This window comes from Triplophysa rosa, linkage group LG10 (genome assembly GCF_024868665.1).
Source record: "Triplophysa rosa linkage group LG10, Trosa_1v2, whole genome shotgun sequence".
In the NCBI taxonomy this organism is placed as follows: Eukaryota; Metazoa; Chordata; class Actinopteri; order Cypriniformes; family Nemacheilidae; genus Triplophysa; species Triplophysa rosa.
Genome location: NC_079899.1, coordinates 840289 through 850770, shown reverse-complemented (window position 1 = coordinate 850770; position 10482 = coordinate 840289). Strand labels below are relative to the sequence as shown.

Sequence of the window (10482 nt, the reverse complement as noted above, 5' to 3'; positions counted from 1 at the left end):
TAACTGCATTTCATCTCTGTGATCAATCATGGAAAAATAGAGAGATAAAGATAAACACGAAAAGATCTGATCATCACGTGCTTTGGATGAATAACAGTCTGCATGTGTGAATGGAGTTTTAATGGGTAAAATGATTGTGATATGAAAGGCTTATGAACTATTTTGGATCATCTTCTTGCAGCAGTACAATTATTTCGTCCCCCAGAAGGGGTCGCTGTGCTATTGGGCCCCAGGGTCTGTTCGTTCACACACGGTTTGTGTATTCTCGTGTTTATCTTGTGAATTTCACTGCAGTATTTCTCTCGTTTTCCGTGAACTGTTATTTTAGTGCCACGAACTCTCTATTGATTAAAAGCTGATGGGAACGTCACGTGCGCTTTGCTGTTTATTTCACTCATTCACATCTGCAGTCCTGCAGCACTCATGTCAATTATTTCATCTACAAAGATTTCACTCAGAGATGCGCTGCAGTTTCTCTCGCGGCTCTTTAGTTCGTTCTGGTTTTCTGACGTGCTTTAGTAAGGATAGTGCGAGTGATTCTGACACACCAGTTTCTGACTTCACCCGAAAATAATGTCATAAAAATGCAATAAAACAGAATAATAATTGTAATATGTAATGTAATATAAAATATAAAACACCATAGTGATGTATAGCTAATAACATTTATAAAATAAACATTACCTATATTTTATAGATTAGGGTTTTGCTAAATTAAATAAAAACGCCACATCATAATTACACTGTAAATACAATTACAATAAACACTATTTATCTGACTCTGTCTCGTTTAAGTAAAGAAATGTTTAACCCGTAGCCGACATTAAAATAGCAGGCGTGTTGTGTTGAGCATAGAGCAGCGGTACAGACATCGGCATTGCATTGAAATGTGTTTTATATTTGTGTGATGAAGTAAAGCTTTCGTTCTTGTTCTTCTTTGGCTGATGTTTGAGTTTGTGTCCTTCTGCTTGATTTCTGCATGAGAAGTGAAGGAAAGTGCAGCTCCGCATGCGCTTTATTGATCAGTGACTGTGAGCTAATGTCATTATCCTCATCAATAGAGAATCATTCTGATGCTGACAGTGATTAATGATCACGGGCCCCTGCGCGTGACCTCCGGCCGGGGGACACACAAAAACACACACACACCACAAACACACAAACACAGAGCTACAATACATACAACAGAAAATGAAAGTCAAGAAGACTCGCCAAAACACCCGAATGCCCGTTCATCCCCGATACAGTTTATAAAGCAGAATGATAGAGTTTATAGATCGGAATTATAGAGTTTAATCATGAGACTCTTATAGTTTATAGAGCAGAATTATAGATTGTAGAGTATATTTTAGAAGTTTGTTTGCAGATTTTTGCATTATTTGCTAGAACACATCTGAATCTAAACATTAACAAAAAGTTGATGATTTTCTCGGATTATTGTGAACGTTTCGTATGCTTGTGTGTTTATTTTAGTGTCTCTGACAGAGCTGATGACGATGATGATGAAGGTCTGATCATCCATCATTCTGTCACACATTGAATTAACTCAATCCACCGTCTGTCCCCTATTAATATTAAAATCAGGCACACAATGATGCCGCTTTCTTTCTTTCTTTCTTTCTTTCTTTCTTTCTTTCTTTCTTTCTTTCTTTCTTTCTTTCTTTCTTTCTTTCTTTCTTTCTTCTTTCTTTCTTTCTTTCTTTCTTTCTTTCTTTTTCAGTTTATTTTATCGAATCTTAAAGTCAGTGTTTATGAATCCATTCTCGAAATTATATCTATCTGCGCCTCTATTTTTAATATCAATTTTAAATAATATTACATTTGAAACGTTTACAATTTAAATTACATTTTCCCTGTTTAATGAAATTACGTTCAATTTTATTTCATAATTTCTTAAATAAAAAGGCATTATGCGTTTTTTTGCCAGTTTTGCCAACGATTTTGCCATAAAAATCACCGTGTAGAAACCAATAAAATTAAAATAAGAACCGTCAGTGATTAGTTTTAAATAAGCAACATATATGTTCAATCCTATATTTATTTTGTACGGACTTTTAGCCTTCTGTTGTTTTAATTACGTATCAAAACTATTCGAGTCGGCTTATTTTTAAAAATCTGTAGAATATAAAGGCATTTCTTTTCGAACAGAAAAATTAAAGCCATTTAGTGCGAACGAAAATTCAATAATGACAGTGGGAATGTAGAAAATAGCGTGTTCAACATTAAATACTTCAATAATAAGGAAAAGAAAGCGCTTTAATAAAAATGAATAAAAATGAAAAGGCGCGTTGCACATTGAGACGTTTAAATGTTTCTGGAGGTAAAATCAAATGTAACAGAAACTATTTATAATAGCAATAACAATAATTACTAATAAAATGTACATGTTTTTTTTAATCGCGTTTGTTTATTTCGCTTTGCACGTGCGCATGGTATTTACTGTCATAATGAATTCGTTGCAGTGGTGATTATAGTGATGTGTATAAAGTGCTGCATTAACACGTGATAAATAAACGCAATTCTGTGTGTGTACTGTACGCTCGACCTGATTTTGCCAAGTGGTTGATGACCTCAGGGCAACATTTTTATAAATGAAACCTAAACCCACACCAAAGCCCAACCCTGACCATAACGTACCCCTAAAACCAGAGGGAAATGAGAAGTGTAAAACAATGGTCTAAGCACCTAATCCTGGTTGGAAGATTCAACTTAAAATAAACTGTAAACTTATTTCTGAAATCCGATTGGTTGATTTAAATGTTGTCCCAGGGTCAACATGATGTTGTCCTAAGGATATCAACCACTTGGCAAAATCAGGAGAGCCGTACTGTACAGTATGTGCTGTGAGAGGGTGTATCTATTGAGTGTGTATATGACTGCTCATGTGGTCAGCAGGGGGCGCAGCAGAGCGACTCAAAGAGCTTCAGTGTTATTCAGTGCCGCTCAAGCTTTAAACATCAAACTGCTCCTTTCTGAGACACCGTCATCTGTGTGCGTGCAACATTTACATACACATCATTTATACATTCACATAAAATACATTTAAATTAAAGATTCAACACTGATCATTGTGAACCATCATCCTCTCTTGTAAAAACATATACTAATTCATTTTATGAATGACAATACTTTTATATTATTCCTCTTAATTGTTAACACACTGTTCAGCACACACGAATGTACCAAAATCAAAAATGAAATATTTATTACAGCATTTGTGAGTGAACACCTTTGAAACATTATACGCCACAGTCCTTGTACAAGTATTGAATGTATTTCCGACAAAGCTTAAGGGAGACAGTATTTCATCTTCTAGTGAGCAACACGTGCTGGAAAAAGAGGGAATTCATGGACATACAATATCAATGTCACAGCAGATCTGAAACTAGCAAAACATTCGTCTTCAATTGAGGTAAACACATAGAATATCTAACATGAAACAATTTATAGACTAAAACTCTGTACGAAGTTTCTTACAATAATCTCTCAGCTTCTCTGCAGCTTCGAGTTCATAATTTAAGTTCTGTTTATTTACTTTTTTGTTTTTTTATTCAACTTTTTAAAGTCTTCCGGTGCGTCGACAGTTTGTCTATGTGCCAGAGAGCGCGCGCGCGTGTCCGTGTGGCAGATCAACTGAAACTGCTGCAGGATTTCTGTGGCTTCTCGAGGATTCACATCCTTCATAAGGCTCTTACTCTGAGAGTCCAAGATACAAAATAATAATAATAATTAATAATAATAAAATAAAAAAATGTATAAAAGCAACACAATCCAGTGCTTGGGCAATTCAAACAACGAACTCCACCTACAGGTTCATTCATTCAGTCATTCATTCGTTCATTCATTCATTCTTGGGGCAAAACGATCAAATGCAGGAGAACGACACAGGAGGGTTCGGGAAAACAGATTCGGCTTCAGTCGGCAGCATGCCAGTGACGGAGCAGGAATCAGTCAGTCTTCAGTGCTCTGGTCCGTAACAGGGTTGATTGATGGAGTCACGTGACGTCAGCGATAGGAGCGTCTCTGCTTCAGGGGAACGGCACGCACACGCACACACACAGTGTGAAAACGCGTTTACTCTAAAACTAACTCATGAAACAAATCAAGTGATCGAGTGATACAAATGTACAAGCTTTCATTACTGTCTATGCTTTTATACTACAGTAGTTTGAACTCTTGGAGTCTCTTTTGTATTTTTTCTGTCATTACGTGTGTGTGTGTTGTGTGTGTTTAAGTGGAAACATCCTCAAGAAACCAAAGACTTTACAAAGTGTTTTCATTCAGCTCTTGGTCCTCCGGCAACGAACGTAACAAAATTCACGAGATAAAAAAACGATCACAGCTCGACTGGAATTCCACTTCAAGTGTATGATTCTTTTTTCTTTTCTTTTAAAAAACCTTTCTCGGGACAAATGTCAGTGTCATCCGCGATGTGATTGGTCGGTTCCCGTTGCGTGGCGGCAGAGGGGTCAGAGGCGGTCGTGCTGGTGGCTTCTGCGTCAGGGAGTTCATCGTGCGTGAGCATGGCCGCGTGGGCCTCGGGGGTCGGGTGGGGAATGCGATACACGAGGGGCTGTCGGTGATGCCCACAGGACCACGCTGAGGTACAAACTCCTCCGGCACGACTCGCACACCTGAGATTCACACAAACACACAAAGTTTGATTCACGTCACACAAACATCTGAAATTCACTTTCCCTCCATCCGTACACGATTACCCATGCAGCGTATGTTTACTCTTGACTGACAGGCATGCATGTGGGAGACGCTGTTATCCAAAAGACTCAACCCGGCTGACAGGGGACGTTCTCTCAAAGAGTTCAAAAACGTTCCTGCAGTAACATTAAAATAGCGTTTTATCAACATTGTATGAAAAACGTGGGCATAAAAACAGTATTCTTACGTTGTTAGATGAGCAACTCGGTATTTTGTATTCATAACTTAACAGGTACGTTTGCAAAACGTTCTTACAACATATTCTCGTTATCGGAGTTAAGTCTAAAATACACTACAAGACTTTCGCTCAGATTTTGCCCAGATTTTCAGTCTGGACTTGCTGCGGAAAGTCTGCAGATTTGATCAGTTAGTGTGTTTCTATCTGAAACTTTCCAAAAGTCTGCAAGTGTGTGATGTCTAGTTTCAACAAATCTGTTCAGATTTTAAAGGTGTTGTAGTGTGTTCCAGCCGTTAGCGTACACCGTGTGTTCTCTGGCTCACGGCTTGCAGTAAAGTTCAGGAACATCTTAAAACACGTGAGAGTGGTGGAATCGCCGGATGATACCGGTTTTAATTCGAGCGAGGGAATGTTCCAGAGGTGAGACCTGAGCAGCGTTGAGAGTGAGGCTGTGCAGGGCCGGGTGCTTGAGAACACGGTGGGTGGCACACAGTGTTTTGTAATGTGACCCCGGGGGCATTAACAACAGTCATTTAAAGGAGAAGGAGGAGGTGGGGTCGCTCTCAGGTCATCAGGCACTCACTTCACATTCCCTTACAATCAAGAGAAAGCAGCGAGCAGGTACTGAGAGATTAACGGCTGAGCCACGGCTTCAGTTAAAATGCGTTTGTTTATTAAAGTGCTCGTGAAAGGAGTAAATCAGCCGTGGAGACGACCGTCACCTCTGTATAACCTGCAGCTCGTCCTGTTAACGGCGCAGCAGATGCTGTCGTTACCGCACGTACAGTACCGCCACGCGTCTCATCGCAGTTAAACAGCAAATACTGCACATCTTGTGTGGGTAATCAAATCACAGCGATGGCTAATATCGCTCGGCATTAAACCATTAATCTAATTGCTTATGAAGCATAAAATATGTTACGTAATTAAACAGTCTCAAAATTACCCGCCGCCGTATTAAAAATTATCCAAGCTGAGCAAATGTTGTCTCTGCGGCTGTTTTAGAGAAGGCGACTCTCAGTCGATTAGCGGTGACGGGGGGGACGTCTCGCAGCGTCGCTACGTTGACCTACAAGCAACTGCCGTCTATTTACATATAAAGGGTCTTTTAATCAGGCAAAGTGTTATTATATTGCGAGTCATTGAGCGGGACGTCGAGGTGTTAAATAAAATCTGCTCTGCTCTGCCGCCCCCCGCTCGATTCATCAAATGTCTGAAAAGACGGGTGTCTCAATCCGCTCTCAAGGCGCCGCATTTACTCCGGGTCATTTTCGAGGCCCTCGGCCCCGTCTGCAGACGTTGTGAAGGATGGCCCGTGTCACCTCTCGCTCGGGGAGCGTAACGTACCTCACGCCGACCGTCTATGCATATACGATCATTAGAGAAGCAATCCTTCCCCTGACGGATTTATGTCACTCTGAGGACAGTTTGACTTCACCTGCTTTATCGCTTCGCCGGAGCTGTTTCATTCCACCCCGTCATCTTTTACCTCCCCGCGCGAGACGTGAAGATCCTGACGCGGTTGGGACGTGCAAACGAAATGCACTTTTTCCAGCCAGAGCTCGTTCACTCATCTGACTCACGGCGTGCTCGCGTGTCTAGTGTCAGGACGCTGCTGAAGTGTCATTTGTTATTTTGGACTTTCAGGGGAATTCTTGGCGGAAATTCTGGGCACAGGAAAGACTTGTGAGCGAAAGGCAGAGAACAGCACTTACTTCCCCCTTCTCTTTCCTGTACAGACGTGTTACATGTAGTGCCACTGGCCGTCCATGCCCATATTCATGCCCATACCACTCATAGGACCTGCGGAGACACAACGACACACATCCACGACACGGGAAACTCAGGCGCTTTTACAGAAGCATTTGTAAATCATATTGACACGAGCTGCATTGAACCTGATGAGAAACGATGGACATCTCTAGACTTCAGCCTACTGTGCACTTAATGCCATTGCTGTCTCAGAGGAAGAAGCGTTTCCATGGTAACAGTGATGTTTGTGTCTCACCTGCCGGCCGGATGCCCATGTGTTGCTGTCCGTCCAGCACGAAGCTGCCCATCGGCTGACCCTCCGGACTGTACGCTGCTCCCTGACTCACTGAAGGATCAAGAAGAAATCCTGATGAAGTCAAACGCACACACGAGACACAAGAGAGACATAGCGGAGACAATCAGAGCAGATCTCAGCAGCAGCCAAACACACATTGAGCTGTGACACACACACACACACACACACACACACACACACACACACACACACACACACACACAGGCTAAAGGTCAGTAACTTCTGTTATGATGTCAGCTGCTCCCCTTACAAAGAAAGTTGACAGAAATAAGAGTTTCTTTCTATGTACTTCTCAAAAAGAAAACTACAAAGTTTAGACAAATAAAATTTGGACCACACATGTCTGGTTTATTATCTCCGTGGGGACAGTCCATAGGCGTAATGATTTTTATACTGTACGAACTGTATATTCGATCCCCAACCCCTAAAGATCATAGATTTTTAGATTTTCAAAAAATATCGTTCTGTACGATTTATAAGGTTTTTTGCCCATGTTGACCTCAATTTTGGTCCCCACAGTGACACGAGTCCCCATGTGTTGGTGTGCGTTCAGGTTTAAAAAAGTGGACCAAATTCAGTGTCAAGTAGAAAAAGCAGACTTACAGGAATACTAATAGAACGCTGACATAAATGTAAAGTAGACTTAAATATATACTTGATCTCTAAGGGGCGGTTTCCCGGACAGGGCTTAAGCCTAGTCCCAGACTAATTTATGTAAATGTTAGAGGTGTCTTGATCGAAAACAACTTGTAGCGACATATCTTAAAATATATCACTGCGATTGCTTTGTCTCAAGATGCACACCAGTTATGATTTTTTGTAAAGTATGTCTTTAAAAATGACTTGAATATCCTAATGTAACCAAGGCCTTGTCCTGGCTTAAACTAATCCTTGTCCGGGAAACCGCCCCTAAGTATGATTCATAAAACGGACATTTAGTGTGTTTGTGAACTGATCTCAGAACAGATGTGTGCTGGAGTTCAGTGGTGTGCTACTGAAGAGTCTTCACAGCGATGTCACAGAAAAAACTGTCTGGCTCCCTTTAGAATGATTGACTTAAAAGCTTCATATACGAACCATTTCTTTCTTTCTTGTTATCTATGAAGAATGTTTCTTTTCACAACAGGCTCTTTAAATCATTTGTGCTACAACACAGTTGAGATGAACGTAAGGCTGTAATCATTGAGATCGTTCATGTCTCCGTGAGAGAATCAGAACAGAAGAATGAGACGTGACGGTGATGTGTTTACCTGCTCGGTTTGACTGATCGATCATGGGCTGAACTATCCTTCTCCTGGCATTAATAAACCTGAAACACACCAGAAAGAAACAACACAACACAAGCGTCAGCGGGATTTCATAAACACCAGAAAAATCTCAGCCAGCGGTGAGACCACAAGGAAAAGCGTGTGTCCGTGTGAGTTTGAATGGAAATGTCATCAATGTCTCAGACATTTGTGTTTCATTGAGGAATAAAAAGTGAGTGTGTGCGAGACAGACGTGTGTGAGCGCGACACAAACATTATTCTACACGCACACAAATGACTCTTTGACTTCTCTCCTCTGGCCCCTAGTAAGGGCTCTTTGCAGGGGTCTCTGTGTCCTCCAGCTGTCTGTAAATGAGCTCCAGGCTTTCTCAAGCTATTGTTATGTCAGCGAGGCCATCAATTAGCCTGTCTGAAGTTTTATCACCAGCTCGCAGCTCTCTCTCTCTCTCTCTGCAGCCGGCCGGGTCATCGGGAGGTTAGCGAGGGAACCTGTTTTCATGGCCGCTTTGTCAAAGGCGAGGGAGGAGGTGAAGGTGCCCACATGTGTTTGATATTACACTCGACATCACGCTGGGACTGTCATTAGATACCAGAGACCACTGGAATCAATTTCAGCTGAAATACCTGCCCGTACCGTACCCTCCACACCCGTCACGTCACACGCTTACATTCACTAAACCCACAGCTGGACACAGAAATGATTCTGTCACACAGAGAGAAACCAGACCGAACCAAAAACACGCATCAGGTCTCTTCTAGACAACTCAACCGTCATCCCATGATGACATCTCCAACACACCATGACCATAATAACACAACATCCCAGTGTTTTAGGGACAATTTATTAGTTCGTCAAATGAAAAGAGAAGCTGTGGAAATCTTGAAGAACTGCTGCTGGGATTAAACTGACCCCTTCACGTCAACACACACACACACATGTTGGGTTTCCATGTTTTATGGGGACATTCCATAGACACAATGGTTTTTATACTGTAGAAACTGTATCTCATATTCCCTCCCCCTAACCCTAACAATCACACACAACTGTCCCCATACCGTAGGGTTTACCCTTCCCACACACACACACACACATATTGTGTGTGTGTGTGTGTGTGGGGGGGGGGTGGGGTAGTAACACTGCTGTGTTTTATCAATGTAAAGAGTAAAAGCCAATTGAGATTATCAGAGGTGTGTCTGATAACAGCTTCACCTCCTCCCATGAGCTGCTAATGGGGTGTGCACACACACGCGCGCACGCACGCACGCACGCACGCACGCACACACACACACACACACACACACACACACACACACACATGTTGGGTTTCCATGTTTCATGGGGACATTCCATAGACACAATGGTTTTTATACTGTACAAACTGTATCTCATATTCCCTCCCCCTAACCCTAACTGCTCTTTTACATTTTCACTAAAGTTCATTCTGTATGATTTATAAGCTTGTTTCCTCATGGGGACAAAAAAATGTCAAATTTTGTCACACACAAATGCACACACACTGGAGATCGAACCGTGACCTGCACCACCGCGAGCCGCTCCGTTCGCACCCTCTCCAAACTCATGCCTGTATTTCTCATTATTTACATCACCCCCCCCTCAGCCGCTGCGCATGGGAACCTCACGCTGTCTTCAAACAAATCATTAAAGCAGAGGTGAAGGGTCACAGCAGGGTCATTTCTCTAGAGCTGACACACAATGTGTCCATTACTGTCACACAGTCACATGGCTGAAAACACAAATCATGAACAAAACGTTTAACACATCAGCTGTGATTTTACACCACATTAAAATAAAGATGTGAAAACATCTACAGAATGGCAAGAACGATACAAAAATATTATTACTGTCTGTCTGTGTGTGTGTGAAGAGCTCAGCCAATCAGAGAGCAGAGATGACACAGGATCCTGTCACCCTCACTGAGAACTGCTCTTTTTCTCTTATATACTTATATACTTGTATTAGATTTTTATCTTAATCTGTATTTGTGAAAAATGTTTAAATTTAATTTTGCTTGCTTTGGCAATGTAAAAATTTGTATTATCATGCCAATAAAGCTTTGAATCTTGAGAGAGAGAGACAGAGAGATGTCCTGAGGCAGGAGAGTCACAGTCAACTTTGACCCGGGATGTGTGCACACATTAGCACAGCTTTAATCAAAGCAAACACTTCCCCAATTTACACCCAATAACAGGGTCACTCACCCGTCTGTCTGTTTATCTGAGAGAGAGAGAGA

General features: G+C 41.7%; 1 protein-coding gene across 4 annotated transcripts in view; it reads right to left on the bottom strand.

The window, feature by feature from the left end:
- Window positions 1-4372: 4372 nt before the first annotated feature.
- meis2a (Meis homeobox 2a) overlaps window positions 4373-10482 on the bottom strand; it is an 84890-nt gene continuing 78780 nt past the window's right edge. For 3 of the 4 annotated variants that reach the window (XM_057343158.1, XM_057343156.1, XM_057343157.1), the window contains exons 10-13: window positions 8213-8271; window positions 6903-7013; window positions 6610-6697; window positions 4373-4634 (exon numbers count right to left, since the gene is read on the bottom strand). In XM_057343158.1, coding sequence (XP_057199141.1) covers window positions 6639-6697; window positions 6903-7013; window positions 8213-8271 — 229 coding nt within the window. In that variant the 3' untranslated portion in view covers window positions 4373-4634; window positions 6610-6638. The remainder of the gene's footprint in view (window positions 4635-6609; window positions 6698-6902; window positions 7014-8212; window positions 8272-10482) is intronic. The other variant, XM_057343159.1, reaches the window with a different exon arrangement.